Source organism: Phyllostomus hastatus, unplaced genomic scaffold (genome assembly GCF_019186645.2).
Source record: "Phyllostomus hastatus isolate PE091 unplaced genomic scaffold, TTU_PhHast_1.1 phas_scaffold_46, whole genome shotgun sequence".
NCBI lineage: Eukaryota > Metazoa > Chordata > Mammalia > Chiroptera > Phyllostomidae > Phyllostomus > Phyllostomus hastatus.
In genome coordinates this window covers 1,563,636-1,591,230 of record NW_025334032.1, presented here as the reverse complement: position 1 = coordinate 1,591,230, position 27,595 = coordinate 1,563,636, and the positions used below count along the sequence as shown (strand labels likewise).

At 35.9% G+C, this 27,595-nt stretch overlaps 1 protein-coding gene across 1 annotated transcript; it reads right to left on the bottom strand.

Annotated features, from left to right (window-relative positions):
- Positions 1-1,003: 1,003 nt before the first annotated feature.
- Positions 1,004-27,056, bottom strand: SPRYD7 (SPRY domain containing 7). The gene is made up of 5 exons (XM_045821405.1): positions 26,845-27,056; positions 21,374-21,490; positions 19,233-19,399; positions 10,202-10,304; positions 1,004-2,485 (listed from the first exon to the last, which is right to left on the bottom strand). Exons 1-5 carry the CDS (start codon positions 26,948-26,950, stop codon positions 2,388-2,390), a joined length of 591 nt encoding a protein of 196 aa, XP_045677361.1. The 5' UTR covers positions 26,951-27,056; the 3' UTR covers positions 1,004-2,387.
- Positions 27,057-27,595: the final 539 nt, after the last annotated feature.

Below are 27,595 nucleotides of genomic sequence, written 5' to 3'. Positions count from 1 at the left end.
CATCTTCTCCTTGTTGTCATTTTACTGTTCATATTTTTGATCATCTTCTTTTTCTTAGGTAAGTTCCTTTAATATTTCATGTAATAAGGGCTTGGTGATGAACTCTTCACTTGACCTTATCTGGGAAGCACTTTATCTGCCCTTACATTCTAAATGATAGCTTTGCTGGATAGAGTAATCTTGGGTATAGGTCCTTGCCTTTCATGACTTTGAATACTTCTTTCCAGCCCCTTCTTGCCTGCAAGGTTTGAGAAATCAGCTGATAGTTGCTTGCTCTGCTCTAGCCCCACTTTCTGTCATTTCTCTCGCTTCCAAGAAGCATAGTGTGCCCTTTCAGGTGCTGTTTCCCAGGTCTGTGGGTTTGTGTACATTCTAGGATCCTGTCAGCCTCTCCAACAAACTCTCCTGTGAGACTGGGAGTTTCTCTCACCTTCGCAACTCCCACAGGTTTCTTTAGTCAGAGGTTTTGAGGCTTTATTTTCTGCACTGGAACCATGGGTTGCTTGGTCTTGCTCCCCAGCTGTTCCTCCCAACTTAATCACACACAAATTTGGGACCTCCTAGTCTGCCAGCCACTGCCGCCTTGCCATAGGTGTCCTCTCTGCCCCACCTACCAGTATGAATGAATGTTTCTTAACTCTTTGGTTGTTGGACTTCCATACAGTTCAATTTTCTGGCAGTTTTGGGTTTTGTTTTTAAATTTGTTGTCCATCTTTTGGTTGTGCGAGGAGGCAGTGTATCTATCTACACTTCCACCTTGGCCAGAAGTCCTAATGCCCATGTTTTTCTAATTCAATGTACTGTTCTCTTCTTCATGAATGAGTGAAGTGTATGCATCCTTGCCATGTTCATTTAAAAAGGACTGTACCAAAGATGTGTACAGTGAATAGTTTGGGCTAGTAGGGTGTAAACTAAAAGGTTTTACTGAAAATTAGGCTAAGGCTCAGGTCATGGGGAGGATTCACTTATCTCTGAACTTCTGAAATAATCGAGTGAAATGAAGTTATAATAGAACAGGAAAAAATGTATTTAATATAGTAGTGAATATTAGTATTATTTTACTATTCCTTACAGAGAAACACACATTTAAATAGAAGTCCTTAGAAGAATTATCTCATTTAGATTTAAGTTTAAAGGAACACACTATTTATTCTAAATGTCTGTTAGTGTGTGCTACACAAGGGTAGGTCCCCCCCAAAAAACAGAATGTACTTATATAAAAAATTCTGTATTTATTCTACATGTTTCAACTTTAGTCATCTTCAAAGTACCTGCCATTTGATGCAATGCACTTATTGAGATGTTTTTTCCACTGCTGAAAACAGTGTTCAAACTCATCAATTTGATTCCTTTTAGTGCTTCCACCATTTTTTGTTTCTCCTCTTCCATATCAGCAACGTTTCCCTTTAGGACCTTTTTCATTCAGGGAAACAAAAAGAGATGCTCAGTGTGAAATCATGTGAATAAGGAGACTGGGCACAAGGATCATGCCTGTTTTTAGTCAAAAACTGCTGAATGCTCAGCACAATGTGAGAAGATATGCTCACAAATCATTCATTATAAAATGGGCAAATACGTTGGACGAGTTTTCACAAAAAATTCGCTAAAGCTGAATGAAGCCACAACAATGCCAGCTGGTACACTGATACAGATGGGTTCCTAGAACACTCACCTAGTGGAGGAAGCCTGTATTACAAGGGGCCTGCCCTTCAGAAGAGAATCTGTTTTTATGGTGGTCCCCCCTTGTATCACCAATCAACCCCTATTTACTCTGGTATTGAAGTAACACAGCATAATGGTCTTCAACAAAATAACAACTACAAAGACATTTATCTCCTTTCACAAAGCAAATCAAAAGCAATGATACACAAACAAAATAAGCAATTTAAATTTTAAGAAAAGTGATACATCCATTAGTAAATAAATTGCAAAAATTAAGGTTACCAATAATATAAATTTGTCAATTTGTTATAGTCTATATAAAAAAGACCATGAGACACAAAATTATTGGACTGCAGTCTTAAAATAGTTGATGAAATATAAACTTTAACAAAAACCCATAAACTCTGTCTCTATTAAAACAAATATTTATGTAAGATTCCCTTTTAAATATCTATATACATATTTCCACTTAATACTGTTAATCATACCCTTAGTTATATTTATTTAAATAAAAATTAAATAAACAGCCCAAAGTGCTGATTTCATACCATAAAACATAAGTATTTTATATCATAATTTCTGAGTGGTACACTGAATATATTGCTTCCTTAAACAACATTAACAAGGATATTTTTAAGAATATATTTCATCTATAGCCAGGTAAAGCTTTATTAAATGTTAAACACTCAAAAGTGCAGAAATGTAAGTTTCAAAAACAAATACATTCAGAAGATCTGTTGTTCAAATAGTATTTTTTCAAAACCAGGTGGAGGAGTATGATAAAATTCACTGAACTGGCAATCCAAAATTGCACTGTCATCAACTAGAGATAGAAAAAGAAAATAAATAAGTTAGAAGCAAATACCTTTAATTTTTATGAATACATAATTAAAAATAAACTATTACTAAAATATGACAGTATCAAAAGGCCAAAAGAATAAATGTATCTACTGTCCAGATTACAAAACATAATCCTATTGGGTAAAAATGTCCACAATGAAAAACAAAATCTGTCTACTAAAACATTATCATCAATAATTATTAATAACTATTAATATTATTATAAATATTAGTAATTATTATCATTATTAAGTATCACTAAATGGTACACACAGGTAATTTTAGTTTTCCCTTATTTGCCAATTTTGTAAACTGTATACTATTGATATTTATTTTTTAAAAGATCCATTACTTTAAAAAATACTTTTTTCATTTTGAAAAAATTATAAATTCATATGAAATAGCAAAAATAATATAGTCTCCAGTGGTAACACCTTATAACTGCAGTACAATATGAAATCCAGAAAATTGACATTGATATAATACTGTCAACTAGACTTTAGAGTTTATTTAGCATCTACATGTTTTTACCAGCATTTACCCAAAAGAAATGACTACATATAGCTAGCTATACAAAGACTTGTACATGAAATGTTTGTAACAGCTTTATTTTTAATAGCCAAAAACTAAAAACAACCTAACACAGATGAAAGGAAACACAAAAACTAAAAACAGTCATTAACAGATGAAAGGAAATACAAATTGTGATAAATCCACAGAATGAACTATACTATTTGGCCACACACACACACAAAAGACTGAATTATTGTTACTACATATTGTTAAAACAGTATGAATGAATCCTAAAGTAATTATACTGAGTGAAAGAAGCCAGATAAAAATTAATACAAACTACATGCTTCTATTTATTTAATACTCTACAAATGCACGATAGTCTGCACTGACAGAAAGCAGATCAGTGGTTGCCTGATTGGGGCTAGGGTGGGAAGAGGTGAGCAGGAACAATCATAAGGGAGCAGAAGAAAACTTTTAAGGTTCATAAATAAGCTTGCTATCTTGACTGTGATAATGACATAAGTGATCACTTTACAGCTATTGTCAAATTGCACAGATATATTTAATTAACATTACTAAATATTTTATATTTAATAATAAATGCTGAAAAAGTTAAATACTGTATTTGACATTTTTTAAGGTATTAGTGATTTTCACAAGGGTGGTTTCAGTGAACTGTTGGTAAAGGCAGCCAAACTGGGTTGAAGAACAAATGAATGATGCAATATAGACAGTGGTATAAGCTATTCTATAAGAAATGCAGCCATATAGAGAAGGATAAAGATAGGGCTAGTGAGGGGTATGAGTTTAAGGGAGTGTTTTTTTCAGATGAGAATGACTCAGAATGTTTATAGGCACTGAAGACAGAAGTTGATGACACAAAGCACAGATGAAATAGCTGAAAAAGTGAAGTCCCATAGTTGGGGAGTTTGAAATACAGCTTATAGACTGAGTTTTCTAAACATGAAGGATATTGCTTACTCTGAGAAGGGATTAAAGGAGGCAAGATTGGAGTAGACCCAGAAAAGCTTCAGGAGGGTAGGGAAGGGAAGGCAGAATTCACTCTTGATAGTCTGTTCTCTATAAAGTAGAGGGCAAGGTCATCTGCAGAGAATTGAGTAGGAAATTCAAGAAGTACAGTGAAGGTCTGGATGTTTAGATATATGAAGGAATTGCCAAAAATATTGAGAGTTTAGATTACACTGGAAGTAAACTTTGCCATGACTCTTTTCTTGAGTGTTATACAGTTTTTTTTCTCTCCATAGACTGACTGTAAGAACAGACCAAATGAATGGCTGGAATGATCTACATTTAGGGATGGAGGACAAAGATAAGGGAACTTAAGTTTCCTTTTTATCTGTGATAGTATCAGACTGTTAATATATTTGATTCAATTACATTGATTTATCAATTCCAATTTATAAAATATACTTTATATAACTTACTACCTATAACTTTATTACATTAAAAATAATGCAAAATCAATGAAACAATTTACAGTAATAATTTTACTTGCTACTCATTTGTAGAACTCAGTCATTCTACTATTATGTATTTCACTTCTCAGGCTAAACTATTTTGAATATTAAGCTACATTTCCTTTTATTTAAATAAATAAAGGAATGGATTTTAGGCTTACCCAATATGGAACAGAGCAGAATGAAGAAACAAGAATTCAAAAAAATGAGGACAGGCTAAGGAAACTCTGGAACAACTTTAAACATTCCAACATCTGAAACATTGGGATGCCAGAAGGAGAAAGGAAAAGCAAGAAGTTGAAAACTGATTTAAACAAATAATGAAGGAGAACTTCCTGAATCTGACAAAGCAAATAGACTTCCAGGAAGTCCAGGAAGCTCAGAGAGTCCCAAAGAAATTGGACCCAAGGAAGCACATACCAAGGCACATCATAATTACATTACCCAAGATTAAAGGAGAGAATCTTAAAAGCAGCAAGAGAAAAGGAGACAATTACCTACAAAGGAGTTCCCATAAGACTGTCAGCTGATTTCTCAAAAAAAAAAAACACCTTGCCTATATAGGAATCAGAAAAAAGAAACTTTACAGGCAAGAGGCTGGAAAGAAGTATTCAAAGTCATGAAAGGCAAGGCCCTACACCCAAAATTACTCTATCCAGTAAGGCTATCATTTAGAATGTAAGGGCAGATAAAGTGCTTCCCAGATAAAGTCAAATTAAAGGAGTAACCAAGCCCTTATTACATGAAATGTTAAAGGGACATATCTGAGAAAAAGAAGATGACAAAAAATATGAACAGTTAAATGACAACAAATTCACAACTATCAACAATTGAACCTAAAAAAAAAAAGAAACAAAAACAAACTAAGCAAACAACTAGAACAGGAATAGAATCACAGAAATGGAGATCACATGGAGGGTTATCAGCGGGGGGGGTAAAAGGTACAGGAATAAGCAGCATAAATGGTAGGTACAAAATAGACAGGGGGAGGTTAATAGTAATATAGGAAATATAGAAGCCAAAGAACCTATATGTATGACCCATGGACATGAACTAAGGGCGGGGGGATGTGGGTGGGAGTGGGTGTGCCAGGCAGAGGGGGATTAAAGGGGGTAAAATGGGACAACTGTAACAGCATAATCAATAAAATATATTTTTAAAAAACATCAAAATTAGTGAGTTTTTGTGTAGCCTTCTTAATACTGCAGATGGGAGAAAATACACATTTTTGGCATACTGTACTTTATTATTTCAAGAAAGGTAAAACCACAATTGAAATAGAAAAAAAAAAAGAGTTGTGCAGTGTATGGAGAAGGTGTTGTAAGAGATTAAACATATCAAAAGTAGTCTGCGAAGTTTCATGCTGGAGATTTCTTGCTGGATGATGCTCCACGGTCAGGTAGATTAGTTGAAGGTGACAGAGATCAAACTGAGACATTAATTGAGAACGATCAACATTATATCACATGGAAGATGGCCAATATACCCCAAATATCCAAATCAATAAAGTTATTGGTGAAAATAAATATGTGCCTTTTATTTTATATAAAAAAAATATGGACAGTTTGGCCAACCCATTTTTTTCAGATACAATCTAGAAATTATTAAACAAAGAAATATTAAAACATAGAGAATAAAAATTTTTATTTTCAAATAATGGAAATATGGATATTGCTAAAAAATACAAGCAAAAAAGTCTTTAACATTAATTAATCAGATTATCTGTAATTATTTGTAATCAGATTATTAATTATTGCTTATAATTATTATTTATAATTTATCATTACTTATAATTTATAGTGAATACTGTCTTTAACATTAATTATTAACATTAATAATTCAATAGTTGGTTTTGTAAAACACTTGTAACAGTTATCTCAAATAATACTGCTATGCTCAAGGCATAAATACTTTTCACAACACTTGCAAAAATATTTTGATACACAACTTGTTTTGGATGCACAGCCCCTAACACATCCTTTTGTTTTCTGCTTGTTGGAAGAGTCGTAATCTATTACATCATTAGAATTTCCTTTAATTTGTGTTTGAAATTGATGAAATTTCAGATGTAGTGCCTTGTGCACACCTGTAGAGATTTCTGAATACCTTTTTATTTGTTCAGACACTAACTGCATTATGAGATTTCTAATAGATACTCTGAGCCTTATTTTCATATTGCTGTTCAGCATATGAATAGTCTGAGAGTTTATTCCTACAATATTAAAAATTGTGTACAATATAACCATAGGCCATCTTCTGGTGTTCTTGGCCACATTATATGTGTCTACCTTTTGGTCCACAGTGTCAAGTCCTTACTTCGTTTGGTTGTAATATTCTATTATGGTAGGTTTTTGTGAATCTAAATTTACAGTGTCATAGAAATGCATACTTGAAATTAAATTTACATTTTATCCCTTTTGGGGTATATGGGACTCTTAATCATTCTCATCATTGTATTTGAGTAGCATTTGCTGAAGTTGCTCAACATCTCTTGGATTATTGAATCAATATATTTTTCCAGCAATTTTAAATGGTAAAAAAGAAAAAAAAAAGACAATGACTGAGTTTGTGGGGGAAAAACAACTACATTAACACTGACTACAGAGTTCATGGTATCTCTCAGATATAATTTATATTGAACATGCACCCTTATGAAACATGTATTATAAGCAAACTGACTGCTTAAATTTATGGCTTAACATTAGTCACACAAAAACATGCCGCTAGTCATGACCTTGAACCTGTGCACTGAATATATGTAATAATATTTAAGAAAAGTTTAAATCTCTCAGATCACCTGCAGCCTCCACAGGACTGAAGGGCCCCTATAGAAAGTTGCACAGAGTCACTTCTTCTAAACTCCAGTGCAGATTAAAGCTCCTAAGCTGCAGATTAAAAGGCATCAGAGGCATACAGGGAGGAACTGAATTGGCTGGCATCAGAGGGAGAGCTGGGGGACAGCTCTTTTCCAGAAGGGCTGGAGGACGTCATTGTTCCTTTTCTGAACCCTCTCCCACCCTCACACAGCCAGCAGCTTAATGCTTTAGTTCAGACTCCATCAACCTGGCTCTCATGTTTTGTCCTGACCCTGGTGATTCCTTGAAGCCAGCCCCATCCAACTTTTAGGGCCCAACCAAGCTGTTTCCAGTGGCTTTTTCATATAAATGGCTTGTGTTGGCCTGTGCTTCAGATTTTCCTAAACTTTCTCAAACAAGCAGCATCTGGCTTTAGTGAGTAACCCCTTTCTAAATTGCCCTTGGTCTGGCACTAGCACCAGTTAGCCTTGGATCACAATGTGGCCTCGCCTGAACTCCTCCAAGCCCAAAAAAGTAGCAGTATCTGTAGACTGCTTTGTAGTTTATGCTGTGTGACCCTAACAGAACACAGTTGGTGTTTGACCTTGGACATGCCAACAGCCATCAAGGCTCAACTACAAGAGGAGGGTATACACAGCCCATACAGTGGACACACCTAGAGTACCCAGCTTGGACAACAGTATAGGCTATGCCTCCAGACTCTACAGGACAGTAGGTGTCCTATACAGTTTGGTGGCCAATCTACTAAGCCTGGGAGATGTAGCAGCTCGATCTGATATATAAAAACAAACACAGTGAGACTGCTAAAATAAGTAGATGAATGAAATGGCCCAAGTGAAAGAACAGAATTCCAGAAAAAGAACAAAATGGAGATGTGCAATGTATAGATGCAGAATTCAAAACATTGGTTATAATGATGCTCAAGGACTAATCGAGGACCTCAACAGCATAAAAAATCCAGTCAGAAATGAAGGATACACTAATTGAAATAAAAAACGATTTGTGGGGAATCAACAGTAGAGTGGATGAAGCCAAGAATCAAACCAACGACTTGGAATATAAGAAAGCAAAAAACAGCCAATCAGAACAGCAAGAAGAAAAGAGAGTACAAATAAATTAAGGATAGCATAAGGAACCTCTGAGACAACTTCAAGCATACCAACATCTGCATCATAGGGGTATGTGAAGGAGAAGAGAGAAACCTATTTGAAAAAATAATGAAAGAAAATTTCCCTAACTTGGTGAAGGAATAGACATGCAAGTCGAGGAAGCACAGAGAGTCCCAAACAAGATGAACCCAAAGTGGCCCACTCCAAGACACATCATAATTAAAATGCCAAAAAGTAATATAGAGAACCTTAAAAGCAGCAAGAGAAAAGCAGTTAGTTACCTATAAGGGGGCACTCATAAGACTGTCAGCTCATTTTTCAAAGAAACTATCCAGGCTAGAAGGGATTGGCAAGAAATATTCAAAGTGATAAAAAGCAAGGACCTATATAACCAAGATTACTCTACCTGAGAAAGGTAAAGGTAACTCTACCTGATTCTATCATTTAGAATCGAAGGAAAGATAAAGAGCTTTCCAGACAAGAAAAAGCTAAAGCAGTTCATCATCACCAAACCAGTATTATATAAAATGTTACAGGGTCTTCTTTAAAAAGAAGATAAAAAATATGAACAATAAAATGGTAATAAATACACATCTATCAGCGATTGAATCTAAAACAAAATAAACAACAAAATAAACAAACAAGAAATAGAAACAGAATCACAACATAGAGAACATTTTTATGTTCCAGATGGCAAGGGCGTTGGGGGGATGGGTGAAAAAGGTGAAGGGATTAAGAAGTACAAATTGGTAGTTACAGTATAGTCATGGGGACATAAAATACATCTTTGGCTACAACAGAGTAGCCAAAGGACATATTGGTAGGAGTCATGGACATGGACGTGGTGTGGGGATTGCCTGAGGGAGTGAGGGTGGGTGCAGGGTCAAGGAGGACAAAGGAGGAAAATTTAGGACAACTATAATAGCATAAACTATAAATTATAATAAAAAGTACACTTTTTACATGTAAAGATGCAGAAGGCAAAATCATTGAAAAGTAAGTTTTTAGTGAAAAGGAGAGTAATAAAAACCTTAATTGAAACATAAAACACATGCTTTGGCTGTTAATATCACATTGTTAAATATTTATATTTGTAATTGCTTATTTTTCTGACATCCCAAACAGTATGTCCTCAATAACATTGCTAATTTTCTAGGAAATTATTGCAGAAAGTTAATAATTAGTTTTGTTAAGGCTCAAATCTAGAACTTAGAGTAGTTAAATGAGAAACTACTTTTAGATTTACTAAAACCATAGACAGAACAATCATATATCTGTTTATTTAGTTAGTAACATAAAAAAAGCAGAATAGAGTGATAAAGTTACTCTGGCTATTTTTTTAGAGATACCTTACTTTTTAGATATACACATAAAATATTTATGAGTAAAATGATTTGTCTCAAAATATTCCCAGGAGGGAAGGTCAAAAATAGTAGGAGTGTTGGGGTTAAATGAAATCTGATTGGCTACAAGTTAATAATTGTTTGAGGATAGGTGATGGGTACATGAGCGTTCATTATATCATTCCCTTTATTTTTAAACATTTTTGAAATTTTCTGTAATAAAAATTAATTAAATAGTATAGAGTTATCTCTAAGTAATCCAATTCTTATAAGGCATACTTGTACAGAAACTACACTTACATACCTTTTCTTGGGAATAAAAACCTTCCTTAGTTCTGTAACAAGACTGTGATATGCTGCTGAACACATTCCCAATAAAAAAGTCCTTAGCAAAAGTTAACATATATCAAATAATATTTACAAATATTTTAGCTTACCATAAACAACTGGATATACTGTCCCTCTTATACCTGATGCTGGACAATGCATGTTTTTTCCATTCAAATATACATTTAATTCTACATGGTCATATGTAACACCCTAGAAACAAAAGGAAGTATTTTAAATGGTAAAATATAAATATTTCATAAAAAACTGACCAGTCAGAAAGTACTTATTGTGGAGCATGGTACACAGAGTAACTAAATAGAAGGTCACAATAGCTTTCCTTAAGGGCTTACAATTTGGTAGACTTCTACTTGAACTGAGCTAAAAAGAAAAAAAAACGGTGGTGATTATGTGGGCCTGGGGTAGGTAAAATCCCAAGAGTCTACATCAGAGGTAAAACAAATGACACCTGTCTAAATCCTAGTATTACATTTAGATAATCTGGATTTTATATTTTGGATATTTAAGATGATATAACTACTGGCATACTGTCAACAGAGAGAACTTAATTTGATCTAAAGTGGGGGAAACAATAAAGTTTTCACCATTAGGGCTTACTGCCTTTCATTGTTTTCATATTGTGAAGAAGTGTCTTTATATAACTTATTTCCAAAAAGAAATCATATATTTCTGTATTTCTTTGCCTTGGTTTCAGATACATCAAGTGTATTATCAAAGTAAAACTTGGACTTAAAACTAAATATACAGTTGACCCTAGAACAATATGGTTTGCACTAGGCAGGTCTCTTATCTGCATACTTTCTTCAATAAATACTTGTAGTATTTTCAATCCATGGCTGGGAGTATGTGGAGAGTAAACTGTATGTATTGATCTATGCCATTTTATATGGGGGACTTGAGCATCCATGGCTTTTGGTATCCATGATAACCAGTCCCTGTGGATACTGATGGACAACTAAATGTTGGGGAAGTCAAAAGTTATACGTGGACTTGGAATGTGCAGGGGGTTGGTGCTCCTAACCTGTGTTGTGCAAGGATAACCATTATCAAGTTGAAAAACAGAAAAGCAACAGTTCAAAAGATTTTTTTTAAACACTGGAATAAAAACATTACTTTGTGCATTATTAGTGGTAATAAAATAATAATTAATAATAACGGTTATTATTTAAAAGATTTTATTCATTTATTTTTAGGCAGAGGGAAACGGAGGGAGAAGGAGAGGGACAGAAACATCAATATGTGGTTGCCTCTTGAGCACCCCCTACTGGGGACCTGGCATGTGCAACCCAGGCATGTGCCCTGACTGGGAATCCAACTGGCGACCCTTTGGTTTGCAGCACAGGACAGCACTCAATCCACTGAGCCACACCAGCCAGGGCAATAACAATTATTATTATTAAAATGCTGGGAAGCAGATACCAAGCAGTATTCTAAGCACTTCATATTTATTCATTTAATCCTCACAACAAGTAAGGTACTATTACGGTCTGCATTTTACAACTATAGCACAAAGAGGTAAATATTTTACCTAGTGCTACACAGCTGGAAAGTGGCAGAAATGGGATTTACACCTATATAGTATGGTTTTGGAGTACTTACATAATTTTAAACTTTTAAAATGCTCTTTGAAACCTAATACAATCATTACTGACTGATGACAAAAAGAGAGCTTTCCTTGAAAGAATTAAGAATAGACAGCAGAGATTTTTCAACAGAGAAATGATCACAGATCAAGCAGCAACCACTTTAAGATTTCTGACTATAGATAAATTGTATCAATTTAAAATCTTTTTAGGTAGAAAAAGATCTTATAGATGATCTAGTCCAGGGGTGTCAAACTCATTTTCACTGGGGGCTACATCAGCCTCATGGTTGCCTTCAAAGGGCGGAAAGTAATTTCAACTCCTTGATAGTTAAGGAATAGTTACATTGATACAGTCCTAAAATTATGAAGGCAACCACGAGGCTGATGTGGCCCCTGGTGAAAATGAGTTTGACATCCCTGATCTAGTCTTTACTCCTCCACTTTTGGCAAAGGCTCAGATAAATCAGCTCAGAGAATAATTGTATTCTCTTCAAATCTTAGTAAATCCAAGGTTAAAAATAATTAAAAGCTAAGGAATATTGAGCCCTAGCTGGTGTGGCTCAGTGGATTGAGCACTGGCCTGCAAACCAAAGGGTTGAGGGTTGGATTCCCAGTCAGAGCACAATACCTGGATTGTAGGCCAGGTCCCCCAGTAGAAGACATATGAGAGGCAACCTCACATTAATGTTTCTTTTCTTCTCTTTCATCCTCCCCTCCCCTCTGTCTAAATATAAATAAATAAAATCTTCAAAAAAAAAGCTAAGGAATTTTGAGAAAGATAAACTGATTGCCTTGGTTTCATTTCAGTTTTGGTATTTAAATATAATCATAAAGACAACTGATAGCTGGGGTTAGCTTTTTAAATGAAGAGGTCTGTTTTCATTTAGAAAACAAAAACATAGTTACAAAAAGAGCAAAGTGTTATTCTCTTTATAGGACTGCAAGAAATTCTAGCAGTTCAGATCAGGTCATAACCCAGGCACCCTTCACCACCTGGTGGCAACATAACCTACTGCAAGCAAGCAAGCTTTAAACACAAGCCTCCAGCATTAACAGCAAAATTCCAATACATCCCAATACCAAAGAAAGGAGTGAGGAACTATTTGAGAACCCCGGCCCCCACCAGCAGCATTTGGTTCAAGCGTTTTCTAACTTAATCTGTCCTCTTATATGATCTAGACCAAAGGTGGCAAACACAAAGCCCATGGGCTGAATCTAGCCCTCTATCTTGTTTTATCTAGCCTGGCACCTTGTTTCTACCCAGTGGCAGCTGAACTCCTTGCCCCTAGTTAAGGAGTAATTACATTTATACAGTCTTACAATTACATTTGGCCCTTTGAAGGCAACTGCGAGGCTGATGTAGGCCATGGTGAAAATGAGTTTGACACCCCTGATCTAGACATTAGGTTTGACTTTGACATAATGATGCATTTATTAATAATTGTGTACAGGTAGAGAACAAACTCTGAAATTAAACTGCCTGTATTATAATCCGGGGATTATCCTGTAAAAGAAGTTGCATCTCCTAATCTGTAAAATGGTGATCATGATACTACTTATTTCATAAGGTCATTATAAAGATTAAACAATTTAATCCCTGACAGGCACCTAAAACAGTGCCTATCCCATAATAAATGCTAGAGAAGTGTTTATCAAACTTCTCCAAAATTAAACACAAAAATGTAATTTCACAATGTAATTTGCATTTTTCAAAATTATTAAAAAATTAGCATAAACTGTTTCAGTTCCTAGTGCTATAGTAAGCCATTGATACATGATTATTATATGAATATAATCATTTGGTTGAATGTTGATAGCTTATTCTTTTTCATTTCTCCTCAGAGAATGGTATTTGACCGAAATTCTACACATAGGAGAATTTTCCCAATTTTATAATCTATTCTACTTTTCCAATGACACTTTCAGCAATTTGATGAAATTTGTTCTCAAGTGTTTGAACTAGGAAGATAAACTTAAAATGGTAGGGTAATATTTTATTTTTCTTGATTCTGCACATATTTCAGCTCTTTTAGTCCTTTTACCAGAACGGCATGAAAATCAAACTCTAATTTAATGCTGACAGATGAAAAATGACATTATTAAATTTGGCCATTTGTGGTATCAGTCATATCCATGAATGAAATAGAAAGACCAGAATAACAAACAGAACTTCAGTACATTAACAGAGAAAAACATTTGCTACAGCTTATCCTTTCTCACGTTCAAATTTTATCTGTTAGTGTAAACAGGTTGAGAGCATCAACTTGACTTCAAGATTCTCTCATAAGAAATAACTATTTGAATAATGGTGTTCCATATTATGAACATCTGGCAACGATCTACAAATACAGAACTAACTGTTCAAACAAAACAGGGAAAAGCAGATTTAAAAAAAAGTTTATGACTTTTGTCTTCTTTTTTTCTTAGCCAATCTAGGGAAAAAATACTTTAACAATTTACCTATTTAGTAACCAAGTGTTCTTTATCTTGTTTTTTTTTTTTGCAGAAAATCTAAATTTCTACATCTTTCTTCATTCTCTCCAAAATACTGTGTATTTAATTCAATAACCTGACTTTACCTTGTCTGTATCACATTATTATTGGAAAAGTTTCCACATTATTTACAGACTCCTTTCAACTTGGGACCAGAGCCAGGAACTCACAGTTCTGTGTATAAGGGCACCTTTGCTAAAGGAGACCTAAGTACTCTGTCCTCAATCAATAGTAAACAGCCTGAACCCAGTGTATAAGGTTCTTGGATAATACTCTATGAGAGGAACTACCTGGAAAACACAGAAGGGGATCTTTGTTTTGTTTTAAATTATTTTATTGTTGTTCAAGTACAGTTGTCTGCATTCCCCTCCCCACCCCAGCCATCCACACCTCCCTCCCCTGATTCCACCCATTCTTGGTTTTGTCCCTATGTCCTTTATAGTTGTTCCTCAAAACCCTTCCCCCTTTTCTCCCATTATCCCTTTCCACTTACCCTCTGGTTACTGTCAGACTGTTCTTAATTTCAATGACTCTGATTATATTTTGTTTGCTTGCTTGTTTTGTTAATGAGGTCCCACTTAAAGGTAAGATCATATAGTATTTGTCTTTCACTGCCTGGCTTATTTCACTAAGCATAATGCCCTCCAGTTCCAAGCACACTGTCACAAATGGTGGAAGCTCTTTCTTTTCTTTCTCCTCTCCCTCTCCTCTCTTTCTTCCTTCCTTTCCTTTTCTTTCTCTTTCCTTCCTTCCCTTCTTTCCTTCCCTCCCTCCCTCCCTCCTTCCTTCCTTTTCTTTCTTTCTTTCTTTTCTTTCTTTCTTTTTTTTCTTTCTTTCTTTCTTTCTTTTTTCTTTCTTTCTTTCTCTCTCTCTCTCTCTTTCTTTCTTTCTTCTTTTTCTTTCTTTCTTTCTGTTGTATAGTATTCCATCGTATAAATATACCATAGTTGTTTGATCCATTCATTTACTGATGGGCATTTAGGTTGCTTCCAGCACTTAGCTATTGTAAATTGCGCTGCTATGAACATTGGGGTGCACAGGTTCTTATGGATTGGTGGGTGTCTCGGGGTTCTTAGGATATAATCCCAGCAGTGGAATTGCTGGGTCAAAAGGTAATTTCATTATTTTTCCGAGGAAATTCCATTATGTTTTACACAGTGGCTGTACCAGACTGCACTCCCACCAACAATGCACTAGGGTTTCCTTTACTCCACATCTTGTCCAACACTTGTTTGTTGATTTGTTTTTGATGGCCATTGTCACTGGGGTGAAGTGGTATCTCATGTGGTTTTAATTTGAATCTCTCCAATGGCTAGTGATGCTGAGCATCTTTTCACATGTCTCTGGGCCCAATGTATGTCCTCCTTGGAAAAGTGTATGTTCAAGTCCTTTGTCCACTTTTTAATTGGGTTACTTGTCTTTTTAGTGTGGAGTCATATGAGTTCTTTATATATTTTGGAGATCAAATCCTTGTCTGAAGTATCATTGGTAAATATGTTTTCCCATACAGTTGGTTCTCTTTTCATTTGAATGCTGTTTTCTTTAGCCATGCAGCAGCTTTTTATTTTAATGAAATCCCATTTGTTTATGCTTTCCTTTATATCCCTTGCTCTAGAGGACATATCAGTGAAGATATTACTATGTGAAATATCTGAGATTTTCCTGCCTATGTTTTCCTCTAGGACTTTTATCGTGTCATGACTTACATTTAAGTCTTTTATCCACCTTGAATTTATTTTTGTGTATGGTGTAAGTTGGTGATCAAGTTTAATTTTTTACATGTAGCTGTCCAGATCTCCCAACACCATTTGTTGAAGAGGCTATTTTTACTCCATTTTATGCTTCTTCCCCTTTGTCAAATATTAATTGACCAAAGAGACTTGGGTTTATTTCTGGGCTCTCTAATCTGTTTCATTGTTCTGTGCGTCTGGTCTTAGGCCAGTACCAGGCTATTTTGATTACAGTGGCCCTGTAATACAGTTTGGTATCAGGTATTGTGATCCCTCCTACTTTGTTCTTTCTCAAAATTGCTGCAGCTATTTGTGGTCATTTATGGTTTCATATAAATTTCTGAAATGTCCGTCCTATTTCTGTGAAATGTCATTGGCATAGGGATTGCATTGAATCTACAAATTGCTTTGGTTAGTTCCGACATTTTGATGGTGTTAATTCTTCCCATCAGTGAACATGGTACATGCCACCATTTGTTTGTGTCTTCCTAAATTTCTTTCTTCAGTGTTGCGTAGTTTTCTGAGGACAGGTGTTTTACCTTCTTGGTTAGGTTTATTCCTAGGTACTTTTTCTTGTTGCTATATCAAATGGGATTTTTTTTCTTATTTCTGTTTCTGATATTTCATTGTCAGTGTACAAAAATATCTTTGATTTCTGGATATTCACTTTGTACCCCGCTGTTTTGCCAAATTCACTTGTTAGGTCGAGTAGTTTTTTAGTGGAGAGTATAGGATTTTCTATGTACACTATCATGTTATCTGCAAACAATGACAGTTTTGCTTCCTCCTTTCCAATTTGAATACCTTTTATTTCTTTTTCTTGTCTGATTATTGTGGCTAGGACTTCTAATACTATGTTGAATAGGAGTGGTGAAAGCATATATCCTTGTCTTGTTCCTGATCTTAGTGGGAAAGCTTTTAATTTTTGTCCACTGAGTATGATGTTGGCTGTAGGTCTCTCATATATGGCCTTCATTATGTTGAGTAATGTTCCCTCTATTCCCACTTTGCTAAGTGTTCTTATCATAATTGGATGCTGTACCTTATCAAACACTTTTCCTGCATCTATTGATATGATCGTGTGATTTTTGTCTTTCCTTTTGTTTATGTGATGTATTACACTTATTAATTTGCGAATATTGGACTATCCTTGCATCCCTGGGATGAATCCCACTTGTTCATGGTATATGATCTTTTTAAGGTATTGCTGGATGCGGTTTGCCAATATTTTGTTGATTATTTTAGTATCTATGTTCAGCAGTGATATTGACCTTAAGCTTTCTTTCTTTTTTTTAAGATTTTATTTATTTATTTATAGAGAGGGGAAGGGAGGGAGAAAGAGAGAGAGAGAAATATCAATATGTGGTTGCCTCTCAAGTGGCCCCCACTGGGGACCTGGCCGGCAACCCAGGTATGTGCCCTGACTGGGAATCGAACCTGTTAAGCTTTCTTTCTTTGTTATGTCTTTATCTGGTTTTTGGATTAGGATGATGCTGGCTTCATAAAGTGTTTGGGAGTATTCTGTCTTCTTAAATTTTTTGGAATAGTCTGTGAAGGATAGGGGTTAGCTCTTCCTTAAATGTTTTGTGGAATTCTCCTGTGAAACCATCCAGTCCAGGGCTTTTGTGTGGCAGGATTTCTTTGATTACTGCTACAATTTCATGAGCTGTTATGGTCTGTTCAGGCTTTCTGCTTTGTCTTCATTCAGTTTGGGAAGATCATATTTTTCTAGAAATTTGTCCATGTCACCTAGGTTTTCAAATTTCTCGGCATGTAGTTTTTCATAGTAATTTCTTACAATCCTTTGTATTTCTGTGGTATCAGTTGTAATCTCTCAGAAAGGGATCTTTGGATAACATTTTCAATAGGGTGGCTTTGGGAAAGCCTTAAAACAGAAGTATCCAACCTTTTGGTGTTTGGGCCACACTAGAGGAATTGTCTTGGGCCATACTAAATACAGAAACACTAGCAAAAACTGATGAGCGAAAAAAAGGTCCATGCATAATTTTCATTGTATCTGCCACCACCACAGATAAGCAAAAAAGTACTTATATAATAACCCTAATTATGTAGCGGCCCTTTCAACAATGTTTTAAAATCATTGAGCAAGTCCCAAGTTTGGGATCACTAATATAGAAAATGTATATATCTAAGTAATATAAATTAGTATAAAACTTAGTAATAAAATTAAGTAATGTTTTAAGTAAATTTATGATTTTGGGTTGGGCCGCATTCGTAGCCATCCTGGGCCACAAATTGGACACCCCTGCATTAAGATTTTAAGTCCATTTCTTTGAAGCGTTCCGAATGTGAAGAAAGTTTAGTAAGGTTAAGTTTAATGACGACCTACACTTGTGATAAGTTGTTGTAATTCTTTAACAGAAGTTCATAACAAATTAAGTAATAAATGTCAAAATTTTCTCTAAGAGACCTCCAGCTGCAAAAATACCTACTATTTCCTAATTTAAGGGTAAGCAAACTTTCAAAATTGTGGGGTAAGATTTCTCTGATATAAAGATGCAGGAAACATTGATCTGCTACTTATCTTTCATTAATTCTCCTGAATGGAAATAAAGTCTTACAATGATATCCCTCACCAGTGACAGCTATAAAAAGAAAATAGTTCGTAAGGCATCCACTAATGCAGACATTGGCCTGCAGTGTTCATGTCATTATGGAAGAAATGAGATGTTCACACGGATTACTGAATCCGGTGGGGGAAAAGGGACAGCATGACTTTTCTCTCAAGGGGAGCAAAAGCCGCAGCCTCTGCCATGACAGGCCTTTATTGGGTTTCTCTGCCCATTACATGATGGTCCTCATTTACTATGCACAGGTTCGCTTTAGGCAGTTACCTTTTACAGAAAACAAAGGAGCCAATGCCACTAATCACATCACATAAGAGGAATATTTGCAAATGAAAAGGCAAAAGTGGTTGAACTGGTTACATTCATCCTTGGAAGGTTTAGCATGGATTTTAGGAAGATACTTTTCAGTAAATGTCCTCAATTCAGGGTGATGGAGTTTTAGCAAAAAGCAAGACTCATAGAAGCCTAGGTACATTGCAGGCCTGATTCCCCACAGGAGAACCTATCTGTGGGCGTAGGTCCTGTGCATCTTTGAGTGGGAGCTGGGCCCATGCCACGCAGAATGGCCTCCTACCATCCACACCAAGTACTCTCTTTAGAAAATATAGATATAATCTCAGTGCTTTATAATTCAAACCACACACTCTCAGGCAAAAGTACATATACTAAAAGTAGTTCAAGTGTAATAATGTATAGTGGAAGACAACTCCCCAAGAAAACTCACCACCACGTCTCCCTCCTGTGGAAGGCTGTTGGCTGGCAGTCTGTTTTTCTCCTCATTGTTGTGGTACAGAGCTCCATCATTTCTCACCACCAGGCTGTGTACATCTCGGCCAAGAGGAATCTGATTTAAGTTAACTTTCTGAGTTGCGACACCAACACCCCAGATTCCTAAAAATATAATGATATTCCTAAAAATATAATGAACTATTTGTTGTTAATCTTTTTACTCCCCAAGAAATCTTTAAAAAGTAGTTTGCAAATTATACTACGTTCTCTGCAGACTTAGTATAGCCTAGGAGATAAGAGAGTGGGCTCTGGAGTTGTATTGCCTAGGTTTAAATCCTGATGTAGCTATGTCATCTTTGTTAAGTTACTTATCGTCTCTTTGCTTACTCACCTGTGCATTGTGGATTCCAATAGCACTCACCTTACAAGGTTATTATAAGCCATAGTGAGATAATTCAAGTAAAGCACTTGGAATGTGTACATACTCCAAAAAAATGGGTAATAAAGCACAGAGTAAATATCTAAAAATACATAGCTATTTTCATTATTATTTTTCTCTAAAAAGATTTTTTAGAAGCTACACATTGAATTTAAATGGCGTGGGGTTCGAAATCTAGCACTACCTTGAAGAGTGGGAAATTATTATCTTTAGTTTTTGCATATTATATGACACATAATATATGACTTGGTCAACATCATGGAGAGGAGAAAATTATTGATAAAGTGTAAAATCATTTTCTTATCCAATAGTTAAATCAGTGAATTTAAAGCCTCTTGGCCTAAGCTGACTTTTAAAGTAAGCAGCTCTTCTCTTAACCAGCCAAACAGAATACCTAGATCTCTAGATTTTGCCTCAAACTGTCTCCTTCCAGTTCTTATCAAAATCAGGATGGAATATATAAATGGAAGAAGATATGAAGACCACCTTATCAATCAATTTTTCTGAATAAGTGAGTGAGACCATCAAACTGCTGCATGTCTGAACTTCACCGTATTGTCCTCTTAAATAATTTGACTATTATAATTTATCCTCCAAAGTGCGATAATTTTAAGAGTAACAAATGGAAATATAATTAATTTCAAGGACAACAGTTCTAATAGGGTTATAGAATCTCCCTACTGCTAAAGAATTGTGTATGCTGTAATACATTTTGACACAATTGTCTCAAGCTTTGAGATCAATGCTATAAACCCCAGGAGCACATTTATCCTAGGGATATCATCCTTTACAGAAAATTCACATAAAAATTTGTGTTAGATTTAAGACTCAAGAAAATATTTGCTTCTCTTGAAAAAAGGTATGTTATACTTCAAAAGATCATAATAACCAGAGACATTTTGCAGCCAGTGAACCAACTTATAATAACAATTAAATGCAGGACAGATTGTATTTATTGCATATGGGGGACACTTAAAATCAATATTTAAAAAGAATTAGAAAACAAGCCCCACAGGAACATTTTATATCATTCAAGCCAGCTGGATTGATTTACTCCACTCTAGTTTTCCTATTCTGTACCTATATTACTCATGCTATATTTTACCAAAAGTTTCTTCATAATAAAGTTTTTAAAAATGTTTTCCCTATATTCAAAAATGTCACAAGTTAAGTGATTATTAGCTATAATACTCATGTAGAATTGTTATACAATTCGAGAAACTCCATGAATTTTTTTAAAAAAGCGTAGACTTTAGACTTCTGTCAGAATTCTAAATCTGCTGATTACTTCAGATAAGAGTGAATCAGGGTATCTTAACAGGAGTTAAGAGAAAAATTCAGGATCATAAGATTGACCTTATTCTAAGATAAATAGTATCTACACCTTATATGTCAACCAAATGAAATATTGCATCTAACTGCTATTAATAATTATATTAGTAATAATGTTAGAGCCTCACAATGCTCTAGTATGTCCTGTCTTTAAAACACTTTCACAAAACATAGCTCATATAGATGAGAAAACTAATTTAATTAACTAATTAAATTAGAATTGCACAACAAGAGGTAAGAGAAAATGTCTTCTAAGTAAGTTTAGAGCTTTTTTATTACCTCATTGACCTTTTTTATATATTGAAAATTACTTCTAGTATTTTGAATAATTAGGACTTTTAATAATAAAGTACCATTATACCAACCTGTGGACTGGATTTTGAATTCAAAGTAGCTTTTGTTTTGATGTAAAGGTGCACTGGCTAAACAACCTCCTGTTCCACATATTCTTCTTCCATTTTTTACAATAACAACATCTGTTCCTGAACAAAAAATTCAGACATCGTGTAAAGTTTTGTGTTTTCTTATTCAACAATTAAAGTTAATTCCTGTTTTACTTTTTTTAAAAGATTTTATTTATTTATTTTTAGGCAGAGAGGAAGGAAGGGAGAAAGAGAGGGAAACATCAATGCATGGTTGCCTCTTGCACACCCCCCACCAGGGACCTGACCCACAACCCAGGCATGTGCCCTGACTGGGAATTGAACCAGCAACCCATTGGTTCACAGGCCAGTGCTCAATCCACTAAGCCACACCAGCCAGGGCCCTGTTTCACTTTTAACTCTTGGTCCACAAAAAAAAACAAGGACACCAAGTATACTCTGAAATATGGAAATAATAAATTATATTAAAATATTTAATTCACGATTTTTTTCTGAGAGAACATTTATACTTAATATTCATTTGTAGCCAGAAATCCTGTTTAATTAGGCAGTTTCAAACTCTGAATTGTGCAGAATATTTAAAATACTTTAAAAATAGAAATAGACTTTCTTTAATTTTTAGCCAATGAATCAATTTGATAGTTTCATAAATCTCTTAATTGAAATAAAAGCATAAACACTTAGAAAGTTTGGTAAATTGGTATAGTTTTCAATTCAATCCAAATGAATTAAAACAGTCTACTAAAAACTGGCTGAATATCTACTAGGTACAAAGTACTATGCTAGTGCATTAGTCAAGTAGTATACAGAATATGGACAGAAACAGTCTTTGTTCTTGAAATAGCTAATACTGAAAAATGTTAATTTTAGGATCTTAAAAATGTTTATAAGATAGCTTCTGTCAATCATATTGCAAATATGTAAAAAAGGTTTTAACATCACTAAAAGCACTTTATTCTCATAGAAATTTTTAGTTTAGTTCAAATAACATTTGATAAATGAGACTGAGAAAAATTGTCTCTTTTTTAAGGCAAAATATTGACATCTTTATTCTATTATTCATCTATTAATGCAATATGCATGTATTGAATACCTTTTATATAGGCATTGAGGTAAGAGCTACAAGAAATGCAAAGAATAAAAGGTAGACTTGTTTTCAGATTTCATTCTGGTAAAATAAATATCAAAAATCAAAGTAGTACACATACAAACTAATGTTTTAGTGGCTATCACAGCTTATCATACATAATAATGATTTACAAAAACTTCATTTAATCTTCCCAATAATCCTTCAAAATAAGCATAAGTAATCTAATTTCAGATAAGTATACAGACTCTCAGAAAGGTTAAGTAAATCCAACAAGACCAAACAGTTAATAAGTGGCACAGGTATTATTTTTCACCCAGCATGGCTCTAAAACTATCTGTTATGGTATGCCTTGTGTACAAAGCAGTCTTCCTTTAAGATAGATTCAAAGAAAATGTTATTAATCTTCAGAAATAAGAAATAGTATGATCCATAGGGACGATTGAAAAAGTTTGTAAAGATAAAGAAGATAGCATCACCAGATAGTTCACAGGTAAATTCTTTCTGTTAGGGAAAAGTGCAATTGAGTTTGAATTGCTCAATTGATTTTCTAGACTGATTCACTTTTCTTTAGTTAGGTCTATGTGTCTAAAGCCTGATAGAAAATTTTTATGTATTCTATAACCCTGCCCAATCTATATAGCTTCTCCCAATTTGGGAGAGGCCAAAAGTATCATTGCTTTTATAATGCAGTAGTTCTTATCATCCATAGTAAATAGAATCCAGTGAAATTTTTCAACTAGTGAACTTCTACTTCCATTAAGTACAAACAACTCAGTGAGCTATAGGTTTCCTTTAGGCCCTGAGAAAAATTGTGTCTTGATAATGTGAGCCCAATACCAATTCTTTTCTAAACCTTGATTAGGTTAAGAATGTATATCAGGGAACATGAGGAGAATTAATATTATTCTAATATCTAAGAAATATCCCATAATACCAAGGCATGTGACTTCCACGATCTGTGGCCAGCATTACCACTACACTGATAATAAGTGTATAAGGTAAGCAGATCTGGCTATTAGAACTACATGGGACTCCTACTGAGGGGGTTATATAAAACTAGGGCACCGTAACAAAAAGTATGAGCAGGGAGGCAGTTATCCCATCAACTCACTATTGAGTTCATGTTTAAATAAAAATTATTTGTGACAAATGCATAATAGATATGCAAAATTTCACCACCAATCACAATTCTAAATTTTCAGACTTTTATCATAGCCGTTCTCTCTTAAATAAGGTAAAACTAAAATCCTCTTCTGATTATAAGTATTATTAAAAATTTACTAGCATCCATTTTTTTCTCATTATGTTAATCTCCAATTCTGAGTAAGTACCTGTAGAAATAATTTACATCTGGCTTCAAAATATACCTCCTGGTGAACTGGGGAGTACCCAGGGCCCAGCTCTTCCCTGATGACAAAGACTATGTAGGGCCTGGCATCTAGCAGACACTCAGCAAATAACTGATATAGAAATGAATGAATAAATATGCTCTGCTAAGCACTTTGGAGTGGACATGTAGCATCTGTTTTCCCTTTCCCAAAAGCCTTTCCTCTGGAGATCAAAACAGTTCCAAGGAAGCTGACTCAATCTCTTGTCTTCAGGAATACAGCTTTGACCTAGATTAAGTCAATCAGTGCGTTTCACATTTCTTGGCCACAGTGATTGAGTGAAAAATGGTTATATGACCTAAGCCACTAAAATCAGAGATAGTCTCAAGACTTTTGCAGAAAATGAAGGGGTAAAGACATTCTCTCCTTCTTGCTGGACCTGAATGAGGAAGCCCAGGGAGCTGCTGCAAATCGTGGAAGCCAGTCTTCAGGAATAAACAGCACAAGGAAGAGAAGGAAAGCAACCCAGTCCTTGGCAGCAGAGTCTTTCCTGAAGTTTGAGCTGCTTCTGTACTTTTTTCAGTTACATGTATCAATAGATTTCACTCCTTGTTTAAGCAATTCTGAGATATAGTTTGTGTTACTTGTAACTGAAAGCATCCTAAGTGAAACACATTTTAGAGCATTATGCAAACAAATGGTATTTTTTTTTCTTAACTGACAAGACTCTGTGGTTCCCATATATACTGAAACCTTCTAATACCAAACTTCTACAGTAGATACCTTACTATCTTGGATATCATCCTAAGGTCTTAAGTTAATGGAAGTATCAGAAGACCCTCAATACATTATAGTCTACTCTCAGCTGGAACCACAAAACCAAATCTGAGCACAGTATTATTCTCTAACTTCAATATCATTTCATATCTCCAAGGCACTCTGCTAGGTAGAGATGTTTCATAGAGGGAGATATTCAGGGAACATTCTGGAGTGCTTGTGAATCATTAGGAAATTATTTTAAACATATTCCACTTCTTTAAATACAAAGATATCCTATATTTGGCTATGGAATTTGTGTAGTTTTATTAATTAGAAATTCAAGGCAAATTTGAGTACAGTCAGAGCACATATAAACACTATCAAAGAGTATGGTTTTAAGAAACATCAGACATTTATAAATAAGAGTCATCCTTTTCAAAGTTGCTACTTTGGGAGATATTCATTTCTAAAAAGTCAGTTGACAATTAAATACAGAAGATATGGCAAAAATGCAAATATTTACTATAACTATGCCACAGAAAATGACAAAAGAGGAATTCCAAAATGGTTTTAAGCAATGCAATATCACCAAAATAAGTGACAACTTTGAAAGAGAAAACATTCATTTGGATATAAAACATACAGACTGTTTTAAAAACAAGCAATCACATTCTGTAGGTTATTTAATACAACCTTTCACATATCCAAATACATGCATACTTGCTCAGTGTGCTTCTCATATTTTCAACTTAAGATGAATTAAGGGTTGAAATGTACTCCTAACTTGACAAGTCTTTCCTTCCTTTCTAACAAGAAAGAAAGTTTCTAAAATCAGAAATTATCTTCAGTTTCTAAAATCAGGTTTCTTCTATGATTGAAGAATTTGAACTTACTGGAAGAATGGTTAAGAACATTATTTCATGCAGGTAGAAAATTTGGAGATGATATTATTCTACTGAAAAATGCTAAACATCTTGGAAAAAGGTAGTTGAGTGAGTACAATTGACCAGCTCTTTAAATGCTCCAAAGAGCAGACCACAGTAAATCAAAGCTTGGTAGTAGATAGAAAGAGCTAAGGCCGATCATAAGCTCCAGTAACTACACATGGTTGTCCTTTACTGTGTTCCCAGCAATGCCTGACACCTGATAGTGACTCACTAAATATCAGTTGAATGAATAGATGAAACAGAAACATTTTCTGTGGGAAATTGCAGGATTTGAACATCCCTGTCTTAAATGATGATGAATAAGACACAATTTAAAAAGATATACCTACCTACCTACCTATATTTATGTATTAAGGTTCTGTATTACAGTTGGAAAAATCCAAGAATTAAAAATAAATACCCATATACAAAATGCTATACAATGATCACATTTGTGGCTTAGTACATGGCTCCAGAAATACAAAAATATAAGGAAAATCTCTGCTTCTAGAACCAAACTCCAGAAGCATGGAACTATATGGGAAAAGTCTAGGAACAGAAATAACGTGGTGAAAGAGGCTACAGAGCGGAGAGGAAGAATGTTAGAAGTTTTATGCCCATTTTCAATAGGGAGGTAAAAAACATAGATGCAAAGGAGCAAAGTGCTGTTTTATTTTAAAATAGCTCAACCTGTTGGGAAGAAGCCAGTCAGGTGAAATTACAACACCTTTAACAGTGACTAAGAAGGAGTCAGGTAATAGGAGGTTTTAGCTTGTAATGGCAGGCTGTGATCTGAGATGTGACTTCAGGCTTCTGTAATTTGTCTTGTTTCGACTTTAGGTGAGAGGAAAATCACTTCCAATAAAACAAGCTTCAATCTTTAAGTGATGGGCTAAAGAGAAAGCTGACTGCCAGAGCAGAAGGAGCGGGGACCAGACCTAAAGCACTCTGAAAATACATAGGTTTGATTGGAGCTCAACAGTAGAGCACTGTTGGAAGAACAGCACACCGCTTCCTGCGCCCCACGCCTTGGCACTTCAGAAGAGCCTCAGGCGAGTGCAACACCGAAGAGATTCCTGCGAAATTCCAGAGAAAATGGGTAGGTCCAGGCACCCACCTCCCAATCACAGGCGCTGCGTAACCTAGAACTGGTCGGAGATGGAGGAGATGAAATGCTGTCAAGGCTGCGTTGCTGTGGGAAGCGGGGGGGGGGGGGGGGAAGCGCTCAGCGGGGCGGGGTCGCACCGCTTTTGGTCACCCCCCCCCCCCCCCCCGCCCGTACGGCCCCTGAACCTCCTGTGGCGCCCGAGTGGGCCGTTGGGCCTGTGGAGTGGAAGGGAGGGACCTTACCCATGTGCTGTGTGTCCAACTGCACAGCCGGCATCTCCTTCAGAGGAATGTGTCCCGTTCCGCTGTCTCTGCAGCACCGCAGGCAGCAGAACACAGAGGCAGCCATCACGCTACTGACTCCACCGCTGCCGACCCTAAACCGCTGGGACACCACCCTCCACCCCTCCTTCCGCCTCCCGCCCCGTTGGAATGCGGAGGCGTCTGTGCGGAGCGCAGGCCCGGTACAGCGACGCCCCAGGCTAGGAGGGTGCAGCACAGGCTGAGGTGTAGCACGCCTGGGCAGAAGAGCTGACGTCGGCAGCCGGGTGCTGGGCGGGGCTGGAGTGGGGGGAGGCGGGGCTAGGGGCGGGGCGGGGCAAAGGGCGTGAAAGCGGGGGGTGGGGCGCGGAGGGCGTTCGCCTCTGCGCAGAGGTTTTCTCTTTTTGGTGGCGCTTGAGTGTGCCCCAATATTGATCGGTTAGGGGTCTGAGACCTGTCCACACTGAGGGGTACTCCGACGCTGTTTTTAAAACTGTGCTCCTTCCACTTCGACATTATCTTTAGAGATGAATTGACAAAGGCAAATCAGGCTAGGGGGCTGGGAGTTGATAGGAAAGCCCCCAGGTATCCCCGCGTGTGGCCAAGTACTGAGAGAACTTTTCCTCCACAGGCAGCCTTCGTCCCTCTACGTGGCTGGTTTCTGAAGAATTTCCTCAAATCTTGAGTAGACACGGGTGCCCCAGAAGTACCTGTTAGTGACTGCACCGTGGAT

Excerpts from the sequence above, each read along its gene's own strand:
- SPRYD7 (XM_045821405.1), bottom strand. The coding sequence starts at position 26,950 with ATGGCTGCCTCTGTGTTCTGCTGCCTGCGGTGCTGCAGAGACAGCGGA. Across the intron at positions 21,491-26,844 it reads GTTGGACACACAGCACATGG|GAACAGATGTTGTTATTGTA; the intron begins GTAAGGTCCCTC and ends TTTTTTGTTCAG. Across the intron at positions 19,400-21,373 it reads ATTCAAAATCCAGTCCACAG|GAATCTGGGGTGTTGGTGTC; the intron begins GTTGGTATAATG and ends TTATATTTTTAG.